Source organism: Ascaphus truei, chromosome 1, assembly GCF_040206685.1.
Source record: "Ascaphus truei isolate aAscTru1 chromosome 1, aAscTru1.hap1, whole genome shotgun sequence".
Classification (NCBI taxonomy): domain Eukaryota; kingdom Metazoa; phylum Chordata; class Amphibia; order Anura; family Ascaphidae; genus Ascaphus; species Ascaphus truei.
Genome location: NC_134483.1, coordinates 160,194,916 through 160,209,585, shown reverse-complemented (window position 1 = coordinate 160,209,585; position 14,670 = coordinate 160,194,916). Strand labels below are relative to the sequence as shown.

The following is a 14,670-nucleotide window of genomic DNA, read 5'->3' as shown; positions in this document are numbered from 1 at the left end:
ACGAAAATCTTTGTGGATCAGCAACATTTGGGACACGGGATGATTTCATGCCAATGAGTTGATGCTTAAGGCTGCAATATGTTCTACTCACCATACAACAGAAGTGTCTCCTTTTACCATTGCATAGTATTTTTGCTGCTGTTTTTACCAACCCCACACTTTTTTTTTTTTAAATTCTATTGTTAATTTCTGGAGATATCGGATGCTGAAAATGTGCCCCCCCCCCCCCCCCCCGGGAGGTTAAAATGGCTACTGACATTCACACGCATTAAAAACAACAACAACAACAAAACGGCTTGCGGTAACAGCTGATGCCGGTGCAAATATTAAAGTCCAAGCAAAAAAGGGAGATTTAGAAAAAAATGGAAAGTTAGAAATAGACCAGCACATGAACGAACAGGTCAGGTTGTTGATAGGTTGTGCTGCTTTAATGATAACATCAGTGCTACCGTAACAAGGTAACCGTGGATTAGATTACAGATGAAAACAACCTTTGTTCAATTTTAATCGGATGATTTTGCTCATCCTGTATTTAAAGTCCTACAAAAGAAAGAAACCACAAAAAATCCAGTGAAACATTAGCCAATTATGTTTAGTTAAAAAATTACTTTTCTGACAGGCATTGTGTAAAAAGCGGCAGTTCGATATTTCCCTGGATCAATGCTTTTTCCTATGTTTTTAACTTCTTTGGCATATTCCTGTATACTTTATCTTTCTGAAAATGTCTAACTCTTTAGGAAAAACATCTGTATTTGTCACATTATACAGCGCTAAGGCTGCAGACAAGGATTATGGGTACTGACATGCAGATGTATCTACCCAGAGTGGGCATGTCACTTTTACCTTCCTATCCACTTTGTTTGGTGTTGAAAAAGTTACCTTTATTCAAAGGAACAGATCACACAAGCGACGTTTCTGAAAGGCCGTGTATGGGCCTGAAACGTCGCTTGCTGTGTGGTATGTTCCTTTGAATAAAGGCGACTCTTTTTCAACACCAAAGCCACATGTACTGCTTGATGCCTATTTGGATCTGCTACTTATACATGAGGGATATGCTTATCATGGGATTGAATGCTGCCCCTTTTGTGTTTGTTCCTGTAAATCTGTAAATTAACATCATACCTGTTACTTGCCAAGTGAAAAATGGCAAAACATTTCATGACCCAGGCTACACTGTGTACTCTTTTGTTTGTTGCTGTATACTACTTAGTGTGGCCACACACTATGGGGTGAAGCACCTTTCTTGCTGAAGAAAACAATTACGCTTGACTCTATGCTGTGGTATTTTTGGGACACTGTTCCCTTGCTTTTTCAAATTTGCAGCCATACAGTAGCAGACGTATTGCACTCATTGCACGATAACCGAGAGTTTCATCATGCCATTTGCCACGGCTCCATTCAGACAAATGAAACAGTGTGTTGCGAGGAATCACACAATGTAGTGCGTTGCTTAAGTAATAATCCCTGAAGAACAGGGGATTATTTGGCCAGTAATGCCCTGTTCTGAGGGGATTATTACTATTATAGGCTAAATGTAGGCTTTTTTTTTTTTTACATTTTTCATTAAAAAAAGAGACACTTTTGTAGTCATTGATTTTTATCAGCATGACTGTATATATTATTTTGCTTTTACTGCAAGTTTATTAAAAGGAAATTGTACACACACACACACACACACACACACATACACACACACACACACACACACACACACACACACACACACACACACACACACACACATTATAGAGCACGATATGCTCATTTGCATGTCATTTCCCAGAATCCCTTGCTGCAGTGGAAGCACTGTATGCTGGGGATAATGGTGAAAGGCAGGGTTGCAGCCATGTCTAAGACATGTGAATGTGCTCACAAGTGATATTTTTATTTGCTATTTGCTATACAATGGAGGTTTCTTGTCGCCTTTTTCACCCACCATAACATCTATATCTATCTCAAAAACGAATAGATGATACCGTTCTGTGGCTAACTAAATGCTTATATTTGTGTGAGCTTTCGAGATACACTGATCTCGTCTTCCGGCGATGTTACAATGAATAATGCAAGGAACGGTTTTACTTAAAAACAGTGCATCCTGGAATGTATCTGTGACTGAAGCCTATCCCTCCTCCCTGTGCAGTATGCAATTTATGAGTTAAGGTGTTAAATGGTCCCTGAATGTTAGTGGTGTGTGTGTGCGTGTCTGTGTATATCTAAATATAAATTTATAAAGCGCCCACAGTGTATAATGCACTTTACAAAAGGTATGTGTGTGTTTGTGTATACCAATGGTGTGGGTAGGTGTTGAAATATAAGAGGGTGTTGCATTACTATTAATGTGTGTGTATAGGGATAGAATGACATTGTACATATGTATGTGTAAGAGACAGCTGTGTGTGCATTCATATAGCGCAGTATATATAGACATTGTGTATATACATATACACAGTGGTTGACAAATCACCAAAAAATCTACTCGCCACACAAAAAAATCTACTCGCCACCTAGTACCAAACGTGTGCTGCTTGGGCCAATATTTACTCGCCCGGGGGTAAAATCCACTCGCCCGGGGCGAGCAAATGTATAGGTTTGTCGAACACTGCATATACACATACACATATGCACAAACTCTGCAACCCCCCTCTATATACACACACACACTGTAGTCCCCCCTATACCCTCTGCAGCCCCCCTGCTCTGCACACATAAAGCACACTGCAGCCCTCCTCCACACTCTACACTCACAAAACACACACAGCAGCCCACCATTACACCCAAAAACACACACAGCAGCCCCCTGTAAACCCACAAAACTGCAGACACACACATACACATCGACACACACCAAAACACACTCTGCAGCCCTCCTTTACTGTCTACACCCACTGACACACACAAACTGCAGTCCCCCTCTACACCCACAAAACACACACCAGGAGCCCCCCTCTCTACTGCAGCCACCCTCTAAACCCACGCACAACACTCTGCACCCCACCTCCACCCACAAAACACACACTGCAGACACACCAACAAAACACCCCCTCTACACACACTGCAGACACACGGCAACAAAACAGACTCTGCTGCCCCCTCTACACCCACAAAACATACAAACAGAAGAGACACACACACACACACACACACCAATAAAACACTCTGCTGCCCCCCATTACACTCACAAAACACACAACAGACACACAAACCTTTCCCCTCACTCCTGTGCAGAGCTCTCTGCAGGTAGGGTGGGGGAGGAGTCCGTGCCTTGCTGGTGCCTCCTGTCCAATCACCTCCCGTGTCTGAGAGCTATTTTCTCTCTCTGTAAATGAGAATGATGAGCTGATTGGCTGAAAAACTTGGCAGGGTGCCAAAAATTCCGTGCCATTACTGATTGGTTAAAATTCCAGGTATTATCCAATCAGAGAGCAGGAATTTCAATAATGCCCGGAATTTTAAAGATTTAGCCTATAATATGCGGTAACGGGTGCAGCAACGTCTGCTAAATCTACAAATACTTCCCTTCACTTCGACTCGTTCATTGTTTTGTATTGCATCGATTCCTAAGGAGATATTTTTTAAATGGTTGGAATAAATGAAAGATCAATCATTGTTCTTTGGTAGCTAAGTTGCCATTGTGATATACAGGCATACCCCGGTTTAAGGACACTCACTTTAAGTACACTCGCGAGTAAGTACATAGCGCCCAATATGTAAACGGCAGCTCGCGCATGCGCCTGTCAGCACGTCCTGAACAGCATTACCGGCCCCCTACCTGTACCGAAGCTGTGCGCAAGCGGGGAGACTATAGAGCCTGTTACAAATGCGTTATTTAAATCAGTTATGCACGTATATGACGATTGCAGTACAGTACATGCATCGGTAAGTGGGAAAAAGGTACTGCTTCACTTTAAGTACATTTTCGCTTTACATACATGCTCCGGTCCCATTGCGTACGTTAATGCGGGGTATGCCTGTATTACATTTGTGGTATCTGTTGATGGATAATAAAAAATTCAGAGAGTTCACTTTCACTATCCCTGCCAAGCCAATGATGATTAATTCAAAGGATTGGATCTTGTGTCGAGATTGATTGGATTTTTCCTTCTCACCACTTGTTCATTAGATATTTACTGAGGAAGTCCCTTTGCAGAAATTGGATGCAGGCCTTAAAGCAGCAGTCCGAGCTGCCGTTTTTTTTCCCCCCTTCATCCTCCTCCCCCCCGCCCCCCTCTCCCTTTATTATGTGCATCAATACAATCCACACAATAAGTAATTGGCTAAATTGCTGATCGATCCGTTCTCCTGTCATCGATCAGAGAACATTCGGCTCGGGGGTTCACTAAATTTCTCTCCGTGCAGCAGAAGAGGGCCAAAGATGCAAAGTTCTGTGGGGAAGATCAAGTGACCAGGCTGTCACTAGATACAATTGGTGCACTGCTAGAGAGAGGGCTGGGCTCAAAAGGGGTGAGCCAGCGCCTGTTTCAGAAGAGGTTATGACTTTGTAACTGGTTGCTATAGAAAAAATGCTTATTACATTGATACATTCAAAATGTCACTCAGAGTTGTTTAAGAAAAAGAAAAAAAATGCTACAAGTATTTTCTCATAGTACAGAATGGATTTATTAATAAAAAACACGTAGGATATTGCTTGGTCTGCAGCTTTAATAGCAAATCGGTGAGTGGGAGGCTACATTTCATCTCCGCGTCCCTCATTTATTAGTTTGCTTGCAAATCCCATCAGCCATTTTTATTTCCCTTTTGGATTGGAAATTTGTAAGCAAATCATGCCTGAATCGAGGGCTTCCCAGAAGAAATCGGCGGTTCTACTCTTGGGAAGCTTCCATCAGTTCAGATCTTTTATTTTTTAAACCGCTTATGAAGAGATTTTATTGAACATGCATTGAAGGTGCCAAACCGGTGATTGGAAAACCGTAATAGTGTACCTGGTACAATATTGTATTCCATAGCATCCTCGAGCCTGTATTGCCATTGTTAATACTGTATAAATAATATGGCAGATTGCATGGGCCTTTTCCGTGGCTGCCCTTCTTGCTTTGGGTTCCACAGGGCATGAGGTATGCTTCAACCCTGCAGTTTGACTGATAGCAGAGATCCTCACTAATCATTATTATTTTGTCTGACTATTTTACCAAACGGATCATACAATAGAAAACAGATTCAGTGGGATATACTCAGAACGCAGTTTGGGTTGGGATACTCCTATTGGGAATGTAAGAGTGTAGGGATTTTTCATATTGCGCTGTAAAAATGAGAATGATTGTCACATGGAATTTCTGCCCTTAGGACCTCCACCCAGTATTAATCTTACAATCCACCCAGTATTAATTAATCTTACAATCCACCCAGTATTTATTTTACAATCCACTGTCTTCTGAATGGTTTTAGCTCCATAAGTGGCAGTGGCAGAAGGCTGTTCGTGTCTAATATTATTATTTATTTTAATAGTAAACAGAATTTATAAACAGCTAAATAAAATGTGTTAGTCAAATGAATGTTTGTTTATTTCTTAAAAAAAAAAAAAAAAAAAAAAAAAAACCCCAGCAGGGTCTTTTTTTACAAAAAAAACATATATAGTTTATTTTCTTCATGTGTACTCCCTAACCCTTGAATATTAATTCACGCCAACCAACTGTAATGTGTTATTGGTAATGTTTAATGATGTAGACACAATATAGTGCAAGATGTTGTCAAGAAATGTAGGGCAGGCCTAAAGTAAATTAAAGTGACACAAGATTTTTCCAGACCACACAAACGCCTGCTCTGAATGAAGGCTGTAAGCCGGTGTGCGTTTTCCTGCATGATAGTGCTGCCTAAAATACATTTTAAAAAGATGATGAGCTGGGCAGAATGCACATTGAGAAATAATAAGGCAAAGCGCACAAACCTGTATAGGAGTCGCACTACTCCCATGGCTATGATTTTGCAAGTACACACGTTCGTTGCATTAACAGCGATCTTCAAGCTTAACCTGAGTCCAGCGCCGACTATAAACATGCCATATGGCTCACACGGGCACAATTATGTCCAGGATTGTAGCTAAACTCACTACCAACCATCTCTGAGTTAAATACGTTCTTACTGTGCTGTTTTCAGTATGGCGCAGGGATTTGGACTATATATATATCTATATATATATCATACCACACTGTGTTGCTTGTGTTCAGCTTCAGTGGTTTTTCTTATAGATTTCTCTTGGTCAGGGCGTGTCATGTTCAGTACTTGAGACCAGCCAACAGGCTAGGTGTTAAGGACAGCACATACCTAGCCAAATTAATCTAGTGATAATTAGAGGTAGGTTAATTAAGTGTTTGCAAGATGAAATGAAAAATCGTCTACTCTTGAGGAATGGACACGTGGAGGAGCCCTGCTCAAGATATAGTCTTCTCCTCCTATGATGGCCACTCTCCCCAAGGCCTCGTTCACTTTACAACAGTGGGTTGTTTTTGAACCATTTTGGTGCCCATGAATTACTAACAAGATGTTGGCTAGCCAAGCTAGTGAAAGCAATGTTTTGTTATTGCTTTGGTATATTATTGATATACTTGGTTTGAATGCAGGAGCTCCGTGTGGGCCCTGCGGAGACATGAACAGATAATTATCATCATACTTCTGCTATCATTATATTTGTTTTATTGCCCGTTGTTTTCACAGTGCACTGATACCAGTTAGAAGTCAACATACTTTTTGGCCTATCCAGACCCCAAATTAGCAAGACTGTTCCCACCTGAATTTTTTTTTTAGTGCTGAATGTCAAAGGTACATGCCATCATTGACCAGGCAAAACTACCCCCCCTGCATAAAAATACCCCCACAAAAGCAAATATTTTCTGAAAGTACTGCCCCAAGCAATTCAAACACAGCGATGTTGTCTATCACTCCAAAAAGTGCTGGCTGGGAATATTTTTTTTAAAACAATATACATTTCCGACAAAAATATCAAGACCACTAACTTCAGACTTCGTATCACATTTTCTCAAACCAGCTTGGGCATTCATTTTGTATTTAATTGCTATGGGTCTCTTGGATACATTGACACCAGATATGTATAGGTTTGTATACTGTTATGGCCAATTAAGGCCCCAAAGTAGTAAGATTGTGTAAGGCTCTTCACACCTACATTAAGTAGGGCTGAATGCAAAGAGTGCACCCCATCATTGGCAGGCAAAACTACCCTCTAGCATAAAAATACCCCCGTTAAAGTTGATATTTTCTGAAAGTACATGCCCCAAGGAATTCAAACGAGGATAGTATGTCAGACTTTGCATCAAAATTCCTCATACACGCTCCGTGCTATAACGTTGGCTACATCCGCACGTGCTATCTGCTTCCAATGTGATTAGTGCTGCGGGCGGCTGCCAAGCACGGCAGGAGCTGGAGACAAAATCGGACCTAATCAGCAAGTTGAGATTAATTTCAAGTAATTTTGAAATGCTTGCATGAAAAGAATATACATCGGTAATACAGATTGGTAAAATGTATTTGTCCCCCATAAAGAACATTGTTTTTTTGTTTTAACCAAAACCCTATCTGAAGATACATAGATTTGCTAGTAACGATAACCAGACAGTTAACATGAGAGATGCAAGTGATATCCAAGGCAGAAGCCTTCGTCACAGTAATTTTTTTTTTTCTATTTGCTTTCTTAAGAAAAAGGGTAACATTTGTACACTATGAGTAGACAGCAGGCTTAACAATGCCCAACGTCATGCAGTAGCTTCAAAGACAAATACAGTAAGATCTTATCTTGCATTAAACAGGTTATGGGTGGAAGGGAAGTAAGCATAATTATGCCACTGTATAAAACATTGGTAAGACCACACCTTTAATATGGAGCACAGTTTTGGGCACCACGCCAAAAAAAGTAGACATTATGGAACGGGAAAAAGTGCAGAGAAGAGCCAGCAAATTAATAAAGGGGATGGATAATCTGATTTAGGAGGAGAGACTAGCTAATTTATATTTGTTTACCGTAGAAAAGAGGGGTTATGTTAACTATATACAAATATATTCAGGGTCAATACAACAAACTTTCAAAATAACTATTCATCACTGGGGCAGTACAAAAGACACAGGGTCATACCTTGAGGTTGGTGGAAAGGAGATTTCACCAGCAACAAAAGAAAGGGTTCTTTATTGTAAGGTTAGTTACAATGTGGAATTTATTATAGATATCTTCAAAAAAAGGTTGGACATATTTTTAGAAAGGAAAGGTATACAGGGATATACCAAATAAGTAAACATGGGAAGGATGTTGATCCACGGAGAAAACGCCATTATTGGAAGGAATTAATTTTTCCCCTTATGAGATATCATTAGATATTTTTTTGTTTGCCTTCCTCTGCATCAAAACACTGTAAATACAAATATAGGATAAGTATCTGTCGTCTGAATTTAGCATAGGTTGAACTTGATGGACATGTCTGTTTTTTTTCTACCTCATCTACTATGTAACTCGCAGATCCTAGAGACCGTTTCCTGCTTAAAGTTGCATGCTGTGGAAGCAGATTGGTGATGTTGCACTTAAACAAAGCCTTTTTTATTCTGCCCGTAGTTGATCCTTTCTTTTTACTTTTATGCAGAAAAAAACAGCAATCGATTCCAACAGGCAGTTAGGATGCTTTGAACCCTACCCATTAAATACCATATACATGTTTATGGACCGGTTTTGTTCTCTCTCTCTCCCCTTTATTTTACAAGTTATCACAATTACATTTTTTCATTTTTATATTTCTTGTTCTATTTTAGAGAAAATTTTACATACAAATGTCCCACCCCCCTCTCCGTGTCTTCTAAAAATAACAGCTATTGTAAATATTTGAAGAACTGCTTTGCAACTCTTGAAAGCCCTGGTTATTTTGTCTTTATAATTGATTCAACATTTATGTCTTTGTTTATGTATGTACCTATTGCCTAAAAAAAAAGCATTGCACAATGTGGACATTCATTGGTATTTGTTGTACTTGTCAACATTAGATCCACTCTAACCAATGTCACAAGGGCATGTCATTATATCATTCTCTGTGCTTCAGGCACCACAATTAGATGGTAAGCGCTTTGCATGTAGGCAATGTACATACTGTCAGCGCTACATGAAAAAAATATTATTGTAGTCAACACAGAGCCCAATGATCTGGTGCACGTCAGCAACACAGAAATTGTTCCATAGTACAGGCAGGGATTTATAGTTGCTTGTTTCCAAGTGCAGCATTGTGCAGAGTATGTTATATTAGAATATTCAGTTTTCCCTGAAATAGTTACATTGAGGACATCACAAAGAAGTATACAGTAGGATGTAGATCTATTAGGATCTAAAAGGTAAAGCTAGGGGAAATTTGGGGGAAAAACATCAAAGGATGTCATACTCCGACAAGCGATGTGTCCATATACTGCAACTCCTGTAACAGATGACCTGAAACCATTACAGCTAGATAGAGTGAAATGACCCGAAGAGGTTTTCTAAAACAACTACAGCTGGCTCTCTATGCAGACACTAACGGTTTCCAAAAGCCGTAACTCCGACTCAGCACAGCTAAACACGTACAGCAGCTGCAGCCCAGACACGGCCAAAGTGCCTGCTGACCCACTAGCCAGGTACAAAGTCTCCTTAGAACAACCTCACAGCGTACCGAAATGCCTAGCATATTTGTAAAATGTCACCTGTGCAAACTGTACTGCACGTGGGTTGATGGTATTACCAGACCTCTGATATGCATATGAACTGCAGCATTTTGACCATGCTCTTGTTTCAGGTTTGACACCGCACTTTGTAGACGAGTGCAACTAAAGATATCCGACCCACAGAGGCCTTTTCCTGAAATATCTTGCGTTGTGCTAAGCAACCCGATATCAGCAGGACTTGCCTTCCCTATTCTAAAAAAGAAATTGCACATCAAGTGGTTCACAGGCACATATTTGAAAGGACACCTCTCTGGCATGTGTCTGTATTGTATGTGGAGAGGATTGGTCTGAGGTTCACAAGTGATCTGACCGGGAATCTTGCACATAGCTCTTATTACATGGTCAAAGCTAGGATACAGTACTCGCAAAAGATCACATTCTTCACTCAATGAGGGCACTTGACTTTTTAGCTATGCAACAAGGATCCATCTGCAGAAAGATTGCTGCTCAAGGTCAGTGGTGGGCAACATGGTATACATGCAGCCCTTGAGCCCTCAACAGGGTTACCCTTAAGATTCACTGAGGCAGTAGAAAACATGGGGGAGTGGGTGACGCGAGGGGAGGAGGGAGTAGGTGGCACTCGGGAAGGGGAAGGAATCATACCGGGGTGCCTCCTCTGCCCCTACGCTCAGCTGTCAAATGCCGGTGCCCTCATTAATGTGACACTATTAATGATTGTGCTGTTATAAAGCGGCTAACTGCAGGGAGCGGGCAGAAGCTCTGATTCGGTGTAGCAACCGATCTGCTGCCTCTGCACTGTCTGTTTCCCACCAATGGTTTAGGTACATTGAGCAAAGAATTGCTGTGTTGGCTTTTGGATTTGCTCACGGGTCTTACACTGCCTGCTGTTGTAGCTTCCAAAACATTGTAAAGGTGTGCAGTCCCTCCTGCTATAAAATGAAACCATGTCGATGGCAAGTAATTAAATCTAAGTGATTGACACTTAAATAACAAAATCAGACAACGTATTTATAAATCATTATATACAAAAACAGTTGGTTTGTAAAGAAGGTGAGCTGAGACACGAGCGGCTTGATTTCCTCTGGCGACTTTCTTTTGTGTGATATCACTGTTTGCTGAACAGGAGTTTGCATAGACAAGGCCCCCACTCTGCTTCCTTTATTGTCGAAATAGGCCACTTGGAGACAAGTAAATGTGATGGATCAGCATTCTCCCATTCAGAGGGCCTGGGTAAAAAATAACAAAAAAATTGTTCTTAACTTCTAAAGACCGTAATTCAGCCAAATGTTTATATTTGCTTAAGGAAGATAATTACATATAAATTAATTTCAGAATGTTCATTTGCCCCAAATTAACATTGATTACACGTTTAAAACAATGCAAACAAAGTACTTGTGGGAGTGGGCCTACATGTGGATACACAACATCTTTAGTTTCTTGTCCCTTTACAGTAGCCTTGCTAAAACATTGGTCTGCTGCAATAACAAAAATATTTTAATGTATATATTTATTTATCCCCATCTGTATACACAATGTTTTACAGAACAGACTTGGTGGTATTATATCGGATTGGACCCCAGTGCCAGGAAAAGTGTACCAATTAGAAAAGACAGGAATCCCTGCACAGAAGTGATAAGTCAAAGTATTCTGCTTTGTAGACTCGCTAAGCATCCTGTAGGTAACAGCAAATACAAACGAGATAAAAAGAAGATTACCTTGAGCTGCTGAAAGCATGTGGCTACAAAAGAGCGGAACAAAGATATTAGATGAGGTAGAGAAATGAATGATATAGAGGGATCACGTAATAACTCCTTGTATAGTGTATTTGCATTACTGAGGTGTTGGGGCACCCCGCTGCAAATGTAAATGTAAAAGCCTACATTATGTAAGAATGAACTTTCCATATAATCGTGTTTATTCAGAAGACTTCATCAGAAGAGCCACTGTTACAATCTCTTGTCGGGTTCCTGATAAGAATCTGTGAAACTGTAGAGAAAAGCTTCATCACGGCACATAGATTAAAAAAACTGCAGTACCTCACTCGTTTCAATGCACTTCATAGTCCTGAAACACATTTGATATACTGTACTTGCTATTCTATTAAAGTGTAATATATGTAGGGGAAGTAGTTACCTGGTAGGCACTGGTGTGACACCAGTTAAATATGCAGTGCCAGCGCCTTGTTACCGGAAGCAAGTCACTTTATTTCTCCCTGTGCACCATGAATCTTATTTGATCTTTTGTACAAAACAATGTAGAACTGTGTAGACAGTTTATTAAAAAAACAAAAACAAGGAAATATGTATAATGAACGTAATAGTAACTAACCTACTGCATGCTGAGGTTACAATCACAGTATCCTGTACAGTTTGTTACAGTAATGGATCCAGTTATGGAGTTGCAATCGAAGGCAGTGTTCGGTCACCCTATGCCATGTGCTCATTGTGCCTTGTTGATTTTCAGGTCAATACTTCTCCATGAAGTAACGTAATGGCTTGCCTTACCATGACGGAAATGGACGGAATCACAGCATCTTTTGTCCGCCCAAGTGGAGATGTACACCTGAACTCCACCGCCCCAAGCCCGAGTGAGCCTGGATTTCACATCTACCTGTATCAAGCTGTAGGAAAGGCCGAAGGGGATAACCTGGTGTTACCACCAGGAGAATATGTTGCAGAAGAGATATGTGTCAACGCTTCTAAAGCTTGTGGTAAGATCTTAAACATACTGTAGCATCTGGACATAAGCCTCATATGTGTAGGGTGGGTTAACTAGTTATAGAATATAACTTAAATCTTCCCAAGCAAGGGTTAAACGTAGTCAGAGCATATAGATTAGGGACATGTGTGTTCTTTTGTTTCTCTGACTTCTAGATATTGAGGGGCAAAGGCAAAAGCTAGATTCGGGTCCTTATGGCTTTCTATGGGAGCATTTAATTTCTGACACCATTGTAGTACAGTCTATCGTCATGGAAATCTTACATGCCACAAACACTGCATCTCTAAGGCTGCGCTTATAGTGCCTGGCGACGCGACGTCTCTCCAAAACAAATGAATTGACTTCGTCGGAAGCGCTTATAGTAAGCGTGACGGAGCGACGTCACGTCTAAAAATTTGGAAGACAGGTAAATTTGATTTTTTTGTTTTTTAGAGACAGTCGCCACATGACTGTCTCTAAACCTATCAGATTGCGCGGCCCGCCCCTTTTAGTGACATCACTGGCCTTGTCGCCAGCGACGTCGCTAAAAGTAAAATTACAATGTGCGGCGGTGACGTAATCGGTCGCATCGCCAGCACTATAAGCGCGGCCTTATAGGGGGGTACAAAATAGGCAGGCACACTGCTGTTTCAACCTTTGGGTCTCATCGGTGTGAGGTTAGTTACTGGCTTTTAAAAATTAGATTTTTCTCAGGCTGCATTAAATTATAATATGTTACAAATTGTTTCCTGCATGTGTATATTTTTGATGACGAGTTCTCTTTCGAGAACCGTAAATGCAATTCCCTATTTGGGCAATTTTTTCTCCTGTCCTTTACATATTCTCTTCAGAAAGCTATTGTTATGTTAATTGTTTTATGTAGAGTATTTTCCCCCAGACATTCTCGAACGTGCTTAACATGCCTTTCACTTGTGCAATGTAACAATTATCATAATTATTGCTGTGGCTGTGAAAGCCTGCAGAGGCGGGACGCACCTTAGCTCATACAGAAACAGTATTGCAGATTATTACTATTGTTTAATTTGACACTAGTCATATATTTTTTTATTTATAAAATATTTTACCAGGAAGTAATACATTGAGAGTTACTTGAAAACGAGAGGTATGTCCTGGGCACAGAGTTAAGACAAATAATACATGGTTACAAATACAGTTACATAAATGAACAGGGTATACATTATATACAAGACATTGCATGCACAGTTAAAGAAAAAATATATTATGAAACCGTTACAGACCAGATTAAAATGTGAGACCAGCCTTAGATTTGAAAGAACTTAAACTGGTGGTGGATGTGAGAGTCTCTGGTAGGTTGTTCCAGTTTTGGGGTGCACGGTAAGAGAAGGAGGAACGGCCGGATACTTTGAGCCTTGGGACCATGTACAGTCTTTTGGAGTCACATCTCAGGTGATAGGTGCTGCATGTGGTAGGGGTGAGGAGCTTGTTCAGGTAGCTGGGTAGCTTGCCCATAAAGAATTTAAAGGCAAGACAGGAAAGGTGAACTTTGCGCCTAGACTCGAGTGATGACCAATCTAGTTCTTTGAGCATTTCGTAGTGATGTGTGTTGTAGTTGCATTGGAGAACAAAACGACAAATTGAATTGTAGAGGGTGTCAAGTTTGCTAAGGTGGGTTTGAGGTGTATACTATGTCTCCATAGTCAATAATTGGCATTAGCATCTGCTGTGCGATACGCTTTGTCACCAGGAGACTTAGGGAGGATTTGTTCCTGTAAAGTACCCCTAGTTTGGCATAGGTCTTGGTTGTCAGGGTATCAATGTGCATCCCGAATGTTAAGTGGGAGTCAAACCATATGCCCAGGTATTTAAAACTAGTGACAGGGGTTAGGGTGGTGTTGGCGTTGGTTCTAATCTGGAGCCCAGTCGCTGGCAGCTTTAAAAATTTAGTCTTGGTCCCAAATACCATTGTTACAGTCTTGTCAGTGTTTAAAAACAGTTTGTTTTGGGAAATCCAGTTTTCGAGTCTCAAAAAGTCATACTGAAGTACAGTATGTGTTGAAGGTCAGAGAGGCTATGGCTGTGTGCATATAGGATTGTGTCATCTGCATACATCTGTATGAGGCTTCCTTATAAGCTGTGGGAAGCTAATTAATGAACACTGAGAAGAGTAGGGGCCCCAGAACAGAGCCTTGCGGGACACCACAGGTGATATCCAGGGGGTTGGAGTTAGAGCCTGAGATGGACACATGTTGGGATCTACCTGATAGTTAGGACTGAAACCAGATTAAAGCATGCTTCCCTATTCCAGAGCTCTGGAGTTAGTTAAGCAGGATAACA

General features: G+C 40.7%; 1 protein-coding gene across 7 annotated transcripts in view; it reads left to right on the top strand.

Annotated features, from left to right (window-relative positions):
* JAK2 (Janus kinase 2) overlaps positions 1-14,670 on the top strand; it is a 208,134-nt gene that overhangs the window by 61,578 nt on the left and 131,886 nt on the right. For 6 of the 7 annotated variants that reach the window (XM_075596797.1, XM_075596745.1, XM_075596788.1 and 3 more), the window contains one exon: positions 12,121-12,367. In XM_075596797.1, the coding sequence (XP_075452912.1) occupies positions 12,148-12,367 (220 nt within the window). In that variant the 5' untranslated portion in view covers positions 12,121-12,147. Of the gene's footprint in view, positions 1-11,200; positions 11,429-12,120; positions 12,368-14,670 lie in introns of all 7 variants that reach the window. The other variant, XM_075596782.1, reaches the window with a different exon arrangement.